General features: G+C 35.6%; 2 protein-coding genes across 5 annotated transcripts in view; one reads left to right on the forward strand and one right to left on the reverse strand.

The window, feature by feature from the left end:
* NSUN6 (NOP2/Sun RNA methyltransferase 6) overlaps positions 1-1,855 on the forward strand; it is a 70,372-nt gene extending 68,517 nt beyond the window's left edge. For both annotated transcript variants that reach the window (XR_015549349.1, XR_015549350.1), the window contains exon 15: positions 171-1,855. The gene's annotated coding sequence lies outside the window, so the exon portion shown is untranslated. The remainder of the gene's footprint in view (positions 1-170) is intronic.
* Positions 1-14,759, reverse strand: part of CACNB2 (calcium voltage-gated channel auxiliary subunit beta 2) — a 361,912-nt gene that overhangs the window by 3,607 nt on the left and 343,546 nt on the right. For all 3 annotated transcript variants that reach the window (XM_004425315.3, XM_004425314.3, XM_004425318.3), the window contains 2 exons: positions 2,308-2,459; positions 223-318 (listed from right to left, as the gene is read on the reverse strand). In XM_004425315.3, the coding sequence (XP_004425372.1) occupies positions 223-318; positions 2,308-2,459 (248 nt within the window). The remainder of the gene's footprint in view (positions 1-222; positions 319-2,307; positions 2,460-14,759) is intronic.

Raw genomic sequence — 14,759 nt, forward strand, 5'->3', positions numbered from 1 at the left:
TCGCCACAGAACGTGGCGTAGCCTTTTGTAAGCCATGGTCATGACGTGGACAAGTGCTCATGGCAGGAGGTAGGACAGTCACGTCTTTGGAATGAAGACCACAGCTAAGTGGCGAGGATCATCTCTCCCAACAGGCATTTAACCGCCTGCCTTTCGTTTTTTTAATACAGTGCCAGATCTGATCTCTTCACCTGGATTATACTGTACCTAGAGAGAACTTACTGGAGGACACTGAGCCAATTTATCAGCTGCTACCATCTGGACATTGAGGTGTTTAGCTTGAGATTTCCCTCGAGATTTTATTAACCTTTGTAAAACCTGTAAAAGATAAGATGTTTTAACAGAGGAATATCTGCACTCAGGTAAACGACAAGGTTCATTATTCATTTCTTTCTCTGGGGCCTTTTTACATACAGCACAAATGGCTTAGAACAGATTGAGCTATAAAATATAATGTGTAAGATTATCTGAAAAATTAACATGTTAACATAAATCTCAGTTGCAAGCTCTAAAAAAGATAAAATGGCATGGAGCTTATTCTGAGTCTTTTTTCGAGGCTACCAGATATCAAACTGTCGCATGACCGCTTTATTTTAAAAAGTTGTTGCTTTTGTTTATGTGAACTATATGATATTTACCATATTAGAAATAAAAAGAATTTTCATTTAAAAATTAACAATAACCCTATTACATGTTAACATAAAAACTTATTTTTATTAAAATAGCTACATTTTTTGCAAATCTCTCCAATGCCTGGCTTCATTGAAGACAACTGAAGTCTCCTATCTGCTTCTACATGTAATCTGCTACAACGTGTGGTTGTCGTTGAAATGTGAAGAAAATCCAGCTTCCTACAAATATGTAGTCGAGAAAAGGAATATTTTAGTAGCCTTTTCAGATAATTGTGGATATTCTTCTTTGATACTACACTAAACTCAACAAGTGACAGTTTCTTAAAGACTAGTTGCTCTGTGAAATCTGACACCATATCAATGAACATTTTTTCCTCTGTAACATCAAATTCCATTGGTCTATCTTAAAATTTGAATGGATCTTTTACCATGCATGATTTGTAACATCGTTATTGATCACTTGGAAAATGATGGTTCACTGAGTTCTCCAAATCTTCCAAATGTTGACACATTGCATTATACAATATTAAAACTTCATATTGGGGCCGGCCCAGTGGCACAAGCGGTTAAGTGCGCGCGCTCCGCTGTGGCAGCCCGGGGTTCGCCAGTTCGGATCCCGGGCACGCACCAACATACTGCTTGGCAAGCCATGCTGTGGCGGCGTCCCATATAAAGTGGAGGAAGATGGACACAGATGTTAGCCCAGGGCCAGTCTTCCTCAGCAGAAAAAGAGGAGGATTGGCAGATGTTAGCACAGGGCTGACCTCCTCCCAAAAAATAAAAAAATAAAACGTCATATTTGTTAATTTCATCATTGATCTCATTAGAAAGTTCTTTATCTGGTGGGAAGCTACCAAGCTCTCAGAGGTGGATACAAGTTTTCCAAAATCCTAATTTTTGTTTGAAAGCTTAGGTTTTATCATTGTTAACAAAGGCTGTTAGTTGTTTTCCTTGAGGTGACAGACTCACTTCGTTCAAGAAAATATCTGCCAAATATTGAAGTCTGAATAAGCATAGCCTGTCAGTTGTTCTTTCAAACAAAAATGGTGCTCCATGAAAAAAGTGGGTAGTTCAGTTCACACCTCAAATAATCACACCAGTGCTTGTCCTCAAGATAACTAACTTACCTTGGTATGCAGCTGAAGTGTACTTTCTGTTTCATCACTAGAATATTTAAAGGCTTGTACTTAGAGTCAAAATTTAATAAAATTAAGTAAAACTGGGTTTTGGGTTTGTTTTCTTGTTAACTGCAAGTGTATGGTGGGAAGAATACAATAACTGCTCATACTGTCTAGTACCACAGTCTTGATTCATGCTTAGACACTAGCAATTTTGGGCACTGTTGCTTTTGCACCATCAGTGCAAATGTCAAAACAGTGAAAAAGGTGAATAACGTTTAGTATTATTACGGAAATAATTTTGACCTCATGGACCCTCTGAAAGTGTCTTGGAACCCCCCCAGGGATCCATCAACCACACTTTGAGAATTACTGTTCTAAGCCATTAAACTAATAATCATGCTTGGCTTTATATCAATCTTAAAAATTCTTGACTAACATCTCTTCAAACTCTTTATGATGGATAAAGACATAGCCTATTAGAAGTAGAAAACAGAACATAAACACACATTTTAGTAAACTTTGATTTCAGAGCAGACAATAGCAACTCCACTTACCTTAGGAGAAGAAATCTTTACATATACTATAATAGGGGCCAAAGAGGTTTTGCTAAGTTGAGCTGGATGATTAATAGTATCTGCGTCAAGGACTACCAGTTGCAGTGTTCTTGCAAGTTCAAAAATCCTTTCAATTTCACTCTGAACTTCCGCTGTAAAAGGTTAAGCAGATTTCAATTACTTTAAAGTATTTTTAGGCGGAATTAAGATAAAGTAAAATGATACACTATTTCCTCAACAGGAGGGTAGGTAGGTCAGCCATTAGGTTAATGTTTACAGGTAATAGAGCTGATAAAAGGTATCCATTGGAAAGGGCTATTTCTCCACAACACCTTTAGAATTGATGGAATTCCTCTCTCAACCAGCTATAAAATTTACTTCCAGTATAACACTATGTCTATGAGAATCAAAATTTTTGGCTCTCTCTGCTGACTTACTTTTTGTGCTATAAACTTCACTCTATGAAATCACTTCATTAAAATGTTGTAAAATAGAAACTTAAGAGATATCTTTTCCTGTGTTTGTTTCTGACCGCTTCACCCTGGCAACCATCACCAGCTTTCTTTCACTGCAGGAGCTTATCTGTGTTTATATGTCACCTATTGGTATGCTTTCTGGATGTGATAGAGTCTAGATATGCTTATTAGCAAGCTGAAATACAACATAAAACAGGGGAGATGTTAAGAGTGTCCATAACAAACTTGTTCAAAAACACACTTCTCATATTTTCCACCAACAAAAGAATAGTCCTGCAACATTCGTGTTTAGAGGCAGCACTACAGAAATCCAAACTATAAGATTTGTAGAAAAATTATCATCAGACCACTAAAAATCTTCTTGAATGCTAAGAAAATTTCATTCAGTTCATCTGCTTATCTGTGGTCTCTCTAAAGTCTAAAACAGGACTGTCCAATAGAATTTTCTGTGATGATGGAAATATTCTATATCAGTGCTGGCCAGTATGATAGCCACTAGCCACATATGGCTATTGAGCACTTAAAATGTAGCTAGTGTCAATAAGCAACTAAATTTTAAAAATTTAACTTAAATAACTTAAAGTTCAATAGCCAGAAGCTACTGTACTAGGCAGCACAGGTCTATAAAGCATAATATAGCTTGCAGTGGCCACTGCAATCATGAAGGGCCAATTCCTGAGACTCCAGGACCTACAGAATACTTTTTAATTTCCCTTATGCATTTGATCCATGCAGAAGATTCCTGGAGATAATTTTAACTAGTATTTTATTCTAGAAAAGGTCAGTCACTAATTGTCTGCCTCATAATATGTCATGACTAGAGTCCTTTTATTTACATGGATGTCTTAGAAATCAGGGTCCAAACCACTTCAGATACTAGCTTTAAAATAATATTTGATCACTTATCACCCATGACACAGTTTTTCTAAAAGAAAAAAACATCAAACTTGAACTACTTAAGCTTCTGGATCTACCAGTTTATAAGAAACATGGGGAACAGACAATCACATAAACCACACCAGTGTAATGCAGTTAGCAAAATTCAGACTGTGGAAACCCTCACAATAAGTGACCCAGTTTCTTCAAGCAAAAAATTACAAGGAAAGAAAAGACAAATATGGAAAACTACAGATTAAGAGACGGACGGCGTATGAAACAAACACAATGTATGGACTTTATTTGGATCCTCATTCAAACAAATAATAAATTATATATTTATAATGGACAAATGAATAAAATGTTATATATAATGTATATATAAATATATATGTTAAAAATATATAAATAAAATATATGACAATTGGGAAATGATACATAACTGTGGAAACCTAATGATATTAGAGATGTATTGTTAAGGTAGGATAATGGCATTATAGTTGCGATTTAAAGAAAGAGTCACTAATATTTAGAAATACATACTGAAATATTTACAGATAAAACCATATGATGTCTGAGATTTGCTTCAAAATAATCCAGAGACAGTTGGGGGAGTGAGGAGTGGACTGGCAATGCAACAACATTGACATGAATAGAAGAGAGCTGAAACTGAGTGTCGAGCCTGAGGTTCTTTACTTTTATATATTTGAATTTCCTTTAATAACAGTTTTTAAAATAAAAATGATATTCTGATAATTCCTTTCATAATAATTATAAAATAATTACTAATACTATTATTTACTCTGTGTCTTCTCTGTTGATCTTAACATTTTTATTCCAGTTATAACCTTGCTTCTTCTTTGTGCCCTATCAATGTTTTCATGGCCACTGACCCCCAGCAATCAAGTTTCAATCTAAATTTATATTTATCGTAAGCACTAAGAAATTGGATCAGCCCACAGCTAACATCATATTCAACGGTGAAAATGTGAAAGCTTTTTCTCTAAAGGTCAGGAACAAGGTGAAGATGCCCACCCTCACCACTTGTATTCAACGTTGTATTGGAAGTCCTGGCTGCAGCAATCAGGCAAGAAACAGAAATAAAAAGGCATCCAAATTGGAAAGGAAGAAGTAAAACTGTCACTATTTGCAGATGACATGATATTATATATAGATAACCCTAAAGATTCCACCAAAAAACTGTTAGAACTAATAAACAAATTCAAGAAAGTTGCAGGATACAAAATCAGTATACAAGAATCTCTTGCATTTCTATACACTAACAACAAACCATCAGAAAGAGAAATTAAGGAAACAATCCCATTTACAATTGCAAAAAAGGAATAAAGTACCTAGGAATAAATGTAACCAAGGAGGTAAAAGACCCATATACTGAAAACTTCAAGACATTGATGAAAGAAATTAAGACAAAAATAAACGGAAAGATATTCCATGCTCATGGATTGGAAGAATTAGCATTGTTAAAATGTCCATATTACCCAAAGCAATCTACAGATTCAATGCAATCCCTATCAAAATTCTAATGGCATTTTTCACAGAAATAGAACAAGCAATCTTAAAATGTATGGAACCACAAAAGATCCCAAATAGCCAAAGCAACCTTGAGAAAGAAGAACAAAGATGGAGGCATCACGCTCCCTGATTTCAAACTATATTACAAAGCTATAGTAATCAAAACAGTATGGTATTGGCATAAAAATAGACATATATATGGAACAGAATAGAGAGCCCAAAAATAAACCCACGCATACATGGTCAACCAATTTACAACAAAGGAGCCAAGAATATACAATGGGGAAAAGATAGTTTTTTAAATAAACGGCGCTGGGAAAACTGAATCACTATCTTACATCATACACCAAAATCAACTCAAAATGGATTAAAGACTTAAACATAAGACCTGAACCCATAAAACTAGAAGAAAATATAGGCAGTAAGCTCCTTAACATCAGTCTTAATGATGATTTTTTGGATTTGACACCATAAGCAAAGGCAACAAACGCAAAAATAAACTAGTGGAATTACATCAAAGTAAAAAACCTTCTGCACAGCAGAAGAAACCATCAATAAAATGGAAAGGTGGGGCTGGCCCGGGGGATACAGCGGTTAGATGTGTGCGCCCCGGGGGTTCTCAGGTTCGGATCCCGGGCGCGCACTGATGCACCACTTGTCAAGCCATGCTGTGGCGGCGTCCCATATAAAGTAGAGGAAAATGGCACAGATGTTAGCCCAGGGCCAATCTTCCTCAGCAAAAAAGAGGAGGATTGCATCAGATGTTAGCTAAGGGTTGATCTTCCTCACACAAAAAAATAAATAAAATAAAATAAAAAATAAAATGGAAAGGCAACATACTGAACGGGAGAAAATATTTGCAAATCATATATCTGATAAAGGGTTAATGTCCAAAATATAGAAAGAACTCATACAACTCAATAGGAAAAAAACAAACAATCCAATTAAAAAATGGGCAGAGGATCTTAATAGACATTTCTCCAAAGAAGATGTACAGATGGCAACAGGTACATGAAAAGATGCTCAACATCACGAATCAGCAGGGAAAGGCAAATCAAAACCTTTGATTTATCACCTCACACCTGTTAGAATGGCTATTAAAAAGACAAGAAATAATGTGTTGGTGAGGATAATGGAGAAAAGGGAACCCTTGTGCACTGTTGCTGGGAATGTAAACTGGTGCAGCCACTGTGGAAAACACTATGGAGTTCCTCAAGAAAGTAAAAACAGAACTATTACGTGATCCAGCAATTCCACTTCTGGGCATTTCTCCGACAGAAACAAAAACACTAACTTGAAAAGATATCTGCACCCCAGTGTTCACTGCAGCATTATTTACAATAGCCAAGATATGGAAACAATGTAAGTGTCCATCAGTGGATGAATGGATAAGAAAATGTGTGAGAGAGAGATATATATATACTGGAATATTATTCAGCCATAAAAAAGAAGGAAATCTTGCCATTTGCAACAACATGGATGGACCCTGAGGGCATTATACTAAGTGAAGTAGGTCAGACAGAGAAAGACAAATATGATCTCACTTATATGTGAAATCTAAGTTAAAACAAAAAAACAAAAAAACAACCAAACTCACAGATAGAGCAGAGGTGGGGGGTAGAGGGTGGGCAAAATGGGTGAAGGGGGTCAAAAGGTACAAAACACAAACTTCCAGTTATAAAATAAATGAGTCCTGGGGATGTAATGTACAGCACAGTGACTATAGTTAATAATACTGTATTGTATATTTGAAAGGTGCTAAGAGAGTAGATCTTAAAAGTTCTCATCACAAGAATAAAAATGTGTGACTGTGTGGTGATGGATGTGAACTAAACTTATTTTGGAATCATTTCACAGTATATACATCTACTGAATCACTATGTTGTGCACCTGAAACTAATGTTTTATGTCAATTATATCTCAATAAAAAAAATTTTATCATAAAAATTTTCATCTATGTACTCAGTTAATACCAACTATTTGCACAGTCACAGAATCCCATAGCTTAAATATAACTTCATGTTTTTAGAGGTTTGAGCACTATTTTTTTCCTGATTAGAAATGTAATTTATTGTATAAATGTAACTCATTGTATAAAATCTGGATTACAGATAAACATAAAATAATCCTTTATCTTAAGTATCCAGAAATTACTTCTATTAATATATGTCCATATATTAATATATGTATCATATATATGTGTATATATACACATACACATATATTTGTATCTTTCTAGTGTTCTTACATAAACATCTTACACTTTTGAAGTTAAGGGGGAAAATGAGATATTTTTAAAAGATTTTAAAGTGGCTCTTCAGAATCCCAATGCAACATTAGTAAATAAACTTTAAGGAAAGATGACCAATAAATTCTGAAGAAGATACTTTTATTTTACTTGCAAGTAAAAATGATGCCTTCAAAAAGAAATGTATCCATACTAGAGATTTTCCTCTAATAAAGTACATCATGCCCAGAATTTATTTCAAAACAGAAATGTCAAAGACTTGCCTGACATTCATTTCTGAAACTGAAAAGAGGGCTTAAAGTCAATTTGAGTTAGAGACAGAGTTGTCCTAACTAGTGAAAGAAAGCACACTCAACATCTTGAAGATGGGGCAGCCTTATTCATCTCTTCTCATCCCACAGTCTCTTATACCCTTTGAATTAAAACCAGTGCTGATAAAATGAGTAACATTTTTGTATATGCTTTATATCTCTGATATCTAAAAGCAACACCCAGGAACAATCATAATGTTTTCTCCAAGACAAGAAAGAAGGGATGTTAACTTGTTTAGAAAGAAGTTTCTGTAATCAAACAATACTGTAAAAACAGAGAGAAGAGGCTGTTATTTTCATTGTAGCTACTGCTGGGGGACATCTAAGTGATCAGGAATTAATAAGACCTTCAGGCAGCTCTATTGTCAGTTATTGAATGGTAATTCTAATGCTATTTTCATAACTAGCTAAGCACAGAACTCTAAGTGCTTGTCTTTAAAAAGGAAATCTGTTGTGAAAATTAATAAAGGGAAACCTCATTTAAAATGGAGTCAGGATGCCAGAAGGGGGAGCTCCCATGCAATACCACTTGCGGTCAATTACAGGAAAGAGAGTCAATTACGGACCCCCAACAGAAGCTGACCCCAACAGGAAGAATCATTAATTATAGGAAGAAATATACATTGCAATCCCAAACATCAACTACTCTAGCAACTCAGCCAATGAGAAGCCATCACCATCCTGAACGCTTGCTTTTCTCCAATGGACTTTTGTTCAAAACAACCCCTCCCAATTTCCTCCTTTTTCTCTATAAAATAACGTTTCTCTCCCTTGTTTGTTGGATTTGCCTATGGTCTACCATAGCATGCACATCCCAAATTGCAATTCTTTGGCTATTCCTGAATAAACTCGTTTTGCTGGTAAAATAACTGGCTGTTCTATTTTTAAGGTTGACACTGTAAATCCCTCTCTAAGCACCTTTTCCTTCCCCCAAGCCTGGTAGGTTCTGCCGCTGTGCTCCCACTCCAAGGCATCAAAGTGGCCTGGGGCAGAAACTAGGCTTCATCACTTCATAGAGCTGTGTGATCCTTGGGTAACATGCTCAACTTCTTAGAGCCTAAATATTCTTACCTGCAAAATGGAAATGAGGACTAAATGAGTCAACATGCAAAGCATCTCTTACAGCACCTGGCCCATAGTAAGAACTTAATAAATGTCAAGGATAGCTTTGTACCTTCCTCTAGTAACACTTATCTCACTATATTTCAAAGACGTGATCAAGAACTTTTCCAACAGGCAGTGAACTGGCTGAAAACTGGGAACAAATACATAATTATTTCTATTCCTTCCTTCAGTACAGTGCCTGGTACCTAGTTGGCACTCAAAAAGTATGTTGAAAGAATGAGTCGATTAAGTATGGCAATGAGACGATTGTTTCAATAAACGTTAGTAGGCAAAAGCTGCTGTTGAAGAAAAAAGTCATTAAATAAATCTTTAAAAATATGAATAATGAATTTGACTACCAAAATATATTTAGATGAAGTGAAGTACTCCCTTTGGGTGGAGATATTGCTATAGCTGGGCCATCAGAGCAATGCTGTGGAATAAAAATTGTGCTAATTTCTTAAGACACACAGCTATCCTGGTAATGGATAGGTCAAAAGGAGGGAAGAAATGAGATTCAAAAGATGAACCAGTCCCCAAAATTCCACATTACAGCAAGGCTAATTTATAGCCTTCTATCATCAGCCCGTCATTCTCCATAAATTGTTTTCTTTCTTCCTAAGAGAAGGCAGATGATCAAGTAAATGCAGTCAACATCACTGCAAGATGGCACTGCTCAATGGAAAAATCTTGGATGGTAGTCAAGACACCCAGTGTATTGGCCTTACACCTTACCAGGTGCCTTACCTACACAGTTCCTTTCACTTCCTGTGGTTCTCAGATTCTTTTCTGTGTAGCAATGGGCTTGACCAAGATCAGTGGTTGTGAAACTTTGGCATACAGTGGAATCACCTGGCAGGGTTGTTAAAGCAGATCGTAGGGCCCCATCTCCAAAGTTTCTGATTCAGTAGGGGGATGGAGCCTTAGAATTTTCATTCCCAACTAATGCCCCATGATGCTGATACTGTTCATTTGGAGACCACACTTTGAAAACCCCTGATCTAGACGATCTCTCAGATTTGTCATTCCAGTTCTAAAGTCCCTGGTGCTGTTAACCTAAGTGATTAACATTTTTTTTTAATTGAGACTTTTATGGAGATAATTATAGATTCACATGCAGTTGTAAGAAATAATACAGAAAGATCCCTTGTACTCTTTACCCAGTTTTCTCCAATGGGAACATCTTGTAAAACCATAGCACAATATCACAACCAGGATATTAATATTGATACAATCGGTCAATCTTAAGATCCCCAGTTTTACTTGTACTCATCTGTGTATTTAGCTCTATACAATTTTATCACGTATAGGTTCATGTATTCACCACCACAGTCAAGAGACAGAATAGTCCCATCACCACAAGGAATAAGTGACTAACTTCATAAATTGTCTAAGTTGATTCTTCAATTGGGTTAAAAAATTTACCAAGTTGTGAATATTATTATCTGACCACCTATATTGCTAATATACAAAGTAAATGCCTTTCCTTTCTCCCTGCATGCTATTAGTTGCAACTGTTGCCCTGTGCACAGCTAATATCTACCTTCACTTCCTTTACTGTTTTATTTGCTCAATATTTTCTCACTTCCATGGTTTTTGCTATCGGGTGGTACAAATATGTCCCACAACGACATATTTGTGCACAAATGTGTGCAAAGATGTAATATATTTCCCTAAATTGACTTGTCCCTGGCAAGTTGCTTGTGGTAAAACCAAACCATAATTTGAAGGTAGCATAAAGTTGGGCAGTTTAAAGAAACCCCAAGGTGAATTCTTTTGTAAAGCAGTACTGTAACTATCTAAATTTATTATTTTTAAAAGTTTGGATTTGGAATTGGCAAATAACTGTACCACAACACCCTCTATTATTTAAATTCAAGTAATATTTTTATTTTTCAGAGTATATTCTTTATTTGCATTCTCCAAGTTTGAAAAGTAGATATAGTAACAAATACAGATATTTTAAATTATGATGCTTGACTAATATTACAACTGAGATAAAAAGTTAAAACCTTTATAAGCCTATATAAGGGCATCCATACATGCAAAGATGTCCTCTACCATCCCCAAAATCTGAGGATGTACTCAAAGCTTCAAAATTTTCAGGGTTCTTTTTCTTCATGCAATGGCAGATTAGCATGATGAACTCCAAAGGCAACACGCTATACTTTTGTTTATGCAACGAATGTTCTCTAAAAACTTATGCATGAAGCAAATTTTTACCTATCAAATTATATCTTCAATGTACTGGATCTTTCATCCTTTTGAAATAATTGCTGCAATTGAGCTCATCTCTTAAGTTTAAAGTAAATTTTCTCAAATTTAATTTCTATTAAACATGTATAAGAAAAAAGATACTTTTAAAATAAGCTCGCCGTGTTCACCCCTACCCACTGTTGGGTTAACAGAAGTTCCAAGCTAATATATAATGATTAAAAGAAGTTCTTAGTAGTTTTAGGGTCTGCCCCAAAACTCAGTCCAATTGTTTACCTTTCCTTCAACACACGCTCTCCAGCTTCTCACAAATATTGGAGCATAAACACTGATTTAATTTTAGTTAGATCTTGAAGTGTTCCTGTTTTTTAAAAATAAGATAACACTATAGAGCATGCAGACTTAGAAAAATATGCTACACAGAAATTGGTTTAAAGGGTAAGAAAATTGACTTCAATATAAGCAAAGATTTTAGTTGTTGACACTTCAATACAGATATTTTATCCTTTTATGGAGCAATATAGTAACAATAATTCTCCTCCCCCCAAAACTTCAATATATCCTTAAATGTCAACAAAACCATAGCTTAGAAATGTACCACAATAGAAATAACTTGTTTGCCCTGGAGAAAGGACAAAATTGTGATGTACAACACTGAGTACAAAGCCATTTTCTGAGTTTGCATAAACATAAAGGTCACAAAATCACGGCGGGGCGGGGAGGCAGTGTCAAGGTGTGACCGCCCCCTCATCCAATAATGTTCTGCGAAGTGCCTACTTTGTGCCAGTCGCTACGGTATGTACTGGGGAAGCACTGAAGAGCCAAAAGAGATCCAGTCCGAACTCAGGGTTCATAACTGAGTGGGAAAGAGAGATCACACAGTAGGATATAAGAGGACCCAAGATGAAGAATTAAGAATTCCTACCATTTAAAGGCCAGGGAGGGTAAGCCTGCGAAGAGGAAGGGCGGGAGGGCCAAACTCAGTGGTGCTGAGGAATGCAAAGGAAGTGGGTGCTTCAAAGAGAGAAGAGAGGTCAGCACTCTCAAATGTGATTGCCAAGTCAAGGAACATAGACTGCAATATGTCCACTGGACTAGTGACATAGGGGTTACTGGTAACTTCTTTAGCAATAGCTTTTTTGGTGGAATAATAAAAGTAGAAGCAAGTTTGGAGTCAGCTGGAGAGTGAGTGAAGACACTAAGTGTAGAAAACTAAACATTTTGGCTTTGGGGGGAGGGGGAGAGAGAGAGAGAGAGGTAGGAGAAGGTTGAGATCACTGAAGGGACTTTACAGGGCAGGGCAGGGTATTTTATTATATTTTAAATTATTAATTGAATCAAACTAATTTCAAAAAAAGATCCATAATTTAGAAAAAGTCTATCACTAAAATCCCAGATTATAGCACCATAAAATGGGAACTGGTGGAGGATAGGGAAAAGTGAATTTTCTTATCCAACTGCTTTCCTTACAATGCTCATTTCTCACAATGCTCATTATAGAAAGAGTTTCAAGTGTGTTTTTATTTTAATTTTTAAATTAACATACAGTAAAGTTGAATTTTTGAGGAGGTATGCAGTTATATGGATTTCAGCACACGTACACATTTGTGTATCCACCACCACAACTCGGAAACAGAACAGTTCTATCACCCCCAAAACAACCTTGTGCTATCTCTTTCTACTCACCCCCTCCCCCAGCAACCACAGATGTTTGTCACTAGAGTTTTGGCTTTTCGAGAAAGTCATATAAATGAAAATCATACAGTATGCAACCTTTCCAGACTGGTGTCTTTAACTCAGCATAATACCTTTGAGATTCATCCAAGTTGTTGCTTGTTTCAATAGTTTGTTCCTTTTTATTGCTGAGTAGTAGTATTTTATTGTATAGATATACCACAGTTTATATATACACCCATTGAAAGATATGTACGTTGTTTCCAGTCTTTAGAAATTATGAATAGAGCTTCCATAATCATTCATGGGCAAGTATTTATGTGAACATAATTTTTCATTTCTCTATAGTAAATACCTAGGAGTGCGATTTCTGGGTCCTGTGGAAGGTGTATTTTTAAAAACAGCTTTATTAAACATTAAACTGTTCATACTTAAAATGTACAAATTTGTAAGTTTTGACATTTGTACACACCCATGAAACCATGAACATGATTAAGATAGTGAAATATCTATCACTCCCCCAAATTTCCTTCCTTGATTGTAATCCCTCCTTCCTACCCTTTTCTACTGCCCCTCCCCAGTCCAGGCAACCATAGATTTGCTTTCTGTGGCTCTTGATTAGTTTACATTCTCTAGAGTTTCATATAAATGGAACATACAATATGTACTCTTTTTATTTTGGCTTCTTTCACTCATCATAATTATAAGATTCAGCAATGCGTATATCAATAGTACAATGGTTTCCCATTGTCTGGATATACCACGATTCGTTTACCCATTCACCTGTTGATGGACATGTGGGTACTCTCCAGTTTTTGATTACTACCAATAAAGCTGCTATGAACATTGGTGTTTAAGTCTTTATGTCCAATATGCTTTGTTTTTTTTTCTCTTAGGTAAATAGTTATGACTGGGATGAGTGGGTCATAAGGTAGGTATATGTTTAACTTTTAAGAAGCTGACAGCTTTTCCGGAGTGGCTGGACCATTTTGCATTCCCACCAACAATTTGTGAGTTCCAGCTGCTTGGCACCCTCACTAGCACAAAGTATTGTCAGTATGTTTTTTAAATCTTAGCTATTCTAATAAGTGTATGGTGGTATTTCATCATTTTAATTGAACCAGACTTGTATGCCAGTGATAAACCTCACTTAGTCATCATGTATTATGCTTTTTAAAAATTGCTAGATCTGATTTGTTAATATTCTGGCAAGGATTTTGCACCCATGTTCATGAGGGATATTGGTTTCTTATTTTCGTTTTTTGTACTGTCTTTGTTCAATTTTGGTATCAGGGTAATAGTGGCCTCCTAAAATCAGTTTGAAAGTGTTCTCTCCCTTTTTCTGAAAGATGTTGTTTAGAAATGAAATTATTTCTTCTTTAAATATTTGTTAGAATTCATCAGTGAAACCACCTGGACTTGGAGACTTCTTTTTCTAGAAAGTTTTTAACTTCAAATTTAATTTTTAAAAATAGTTATAGGACTATGCAGGTTGTCTATTTCATCCACGGTGAGTATTGGCAGTTTGTGGTTTTCGAGGAATTATCCATCTCATCTAAGTTGTCAATTTCCTGTTTGTAGAGTTGTATACTTTCAATGTCTGCAGCCTCTCTAGTGTTATTTGCTCTTTCATTCATGATATGGTAATTTGTGGCTTCTCTCTTTTTTTCTTTGTCAGTCTAGCTAGAAGTTCATCAATTTTATTTATCCTTTCAGAGAACCTGCTCTTGGTTTCATTGATTTTTCTCCACTGTTTCTGTTTTCATTTCACAGATTTCTGTTCAAATTTGATTATTTCCTTTTTTTGTAGTTGATTTAGGTTTATTTTGATCTTCTTTTAGTTTCTTAAGATTTTATTATTGACATATGACCTTTCTTCTTTTCTAATATAAACATTTAATGCTATAAATAGCCCTGTAGGTACTGCTTTAGCTGTGTCACACAAATTTTGATATGTTATTTTCATTTTTGTTCAGTTCAATATATTTTCTAAATTCTCTTGAGATGTCTTCTTTG

This window comes from Ceratotherium simum, chromosome 32 (assembly GCF_057802395.1).
Source record: "Ceratotherium simum simum isolate JZ-2026a chromosome 32, ASM5780239v1, whole genome shotgun sequence".
Lineage (NCBI taxonomy): Eukaryota > Metazoa > Chordata > Mammalia > Perissodactyla > Rhinocerotidae > Ceratotherium > Ceratotherium simum.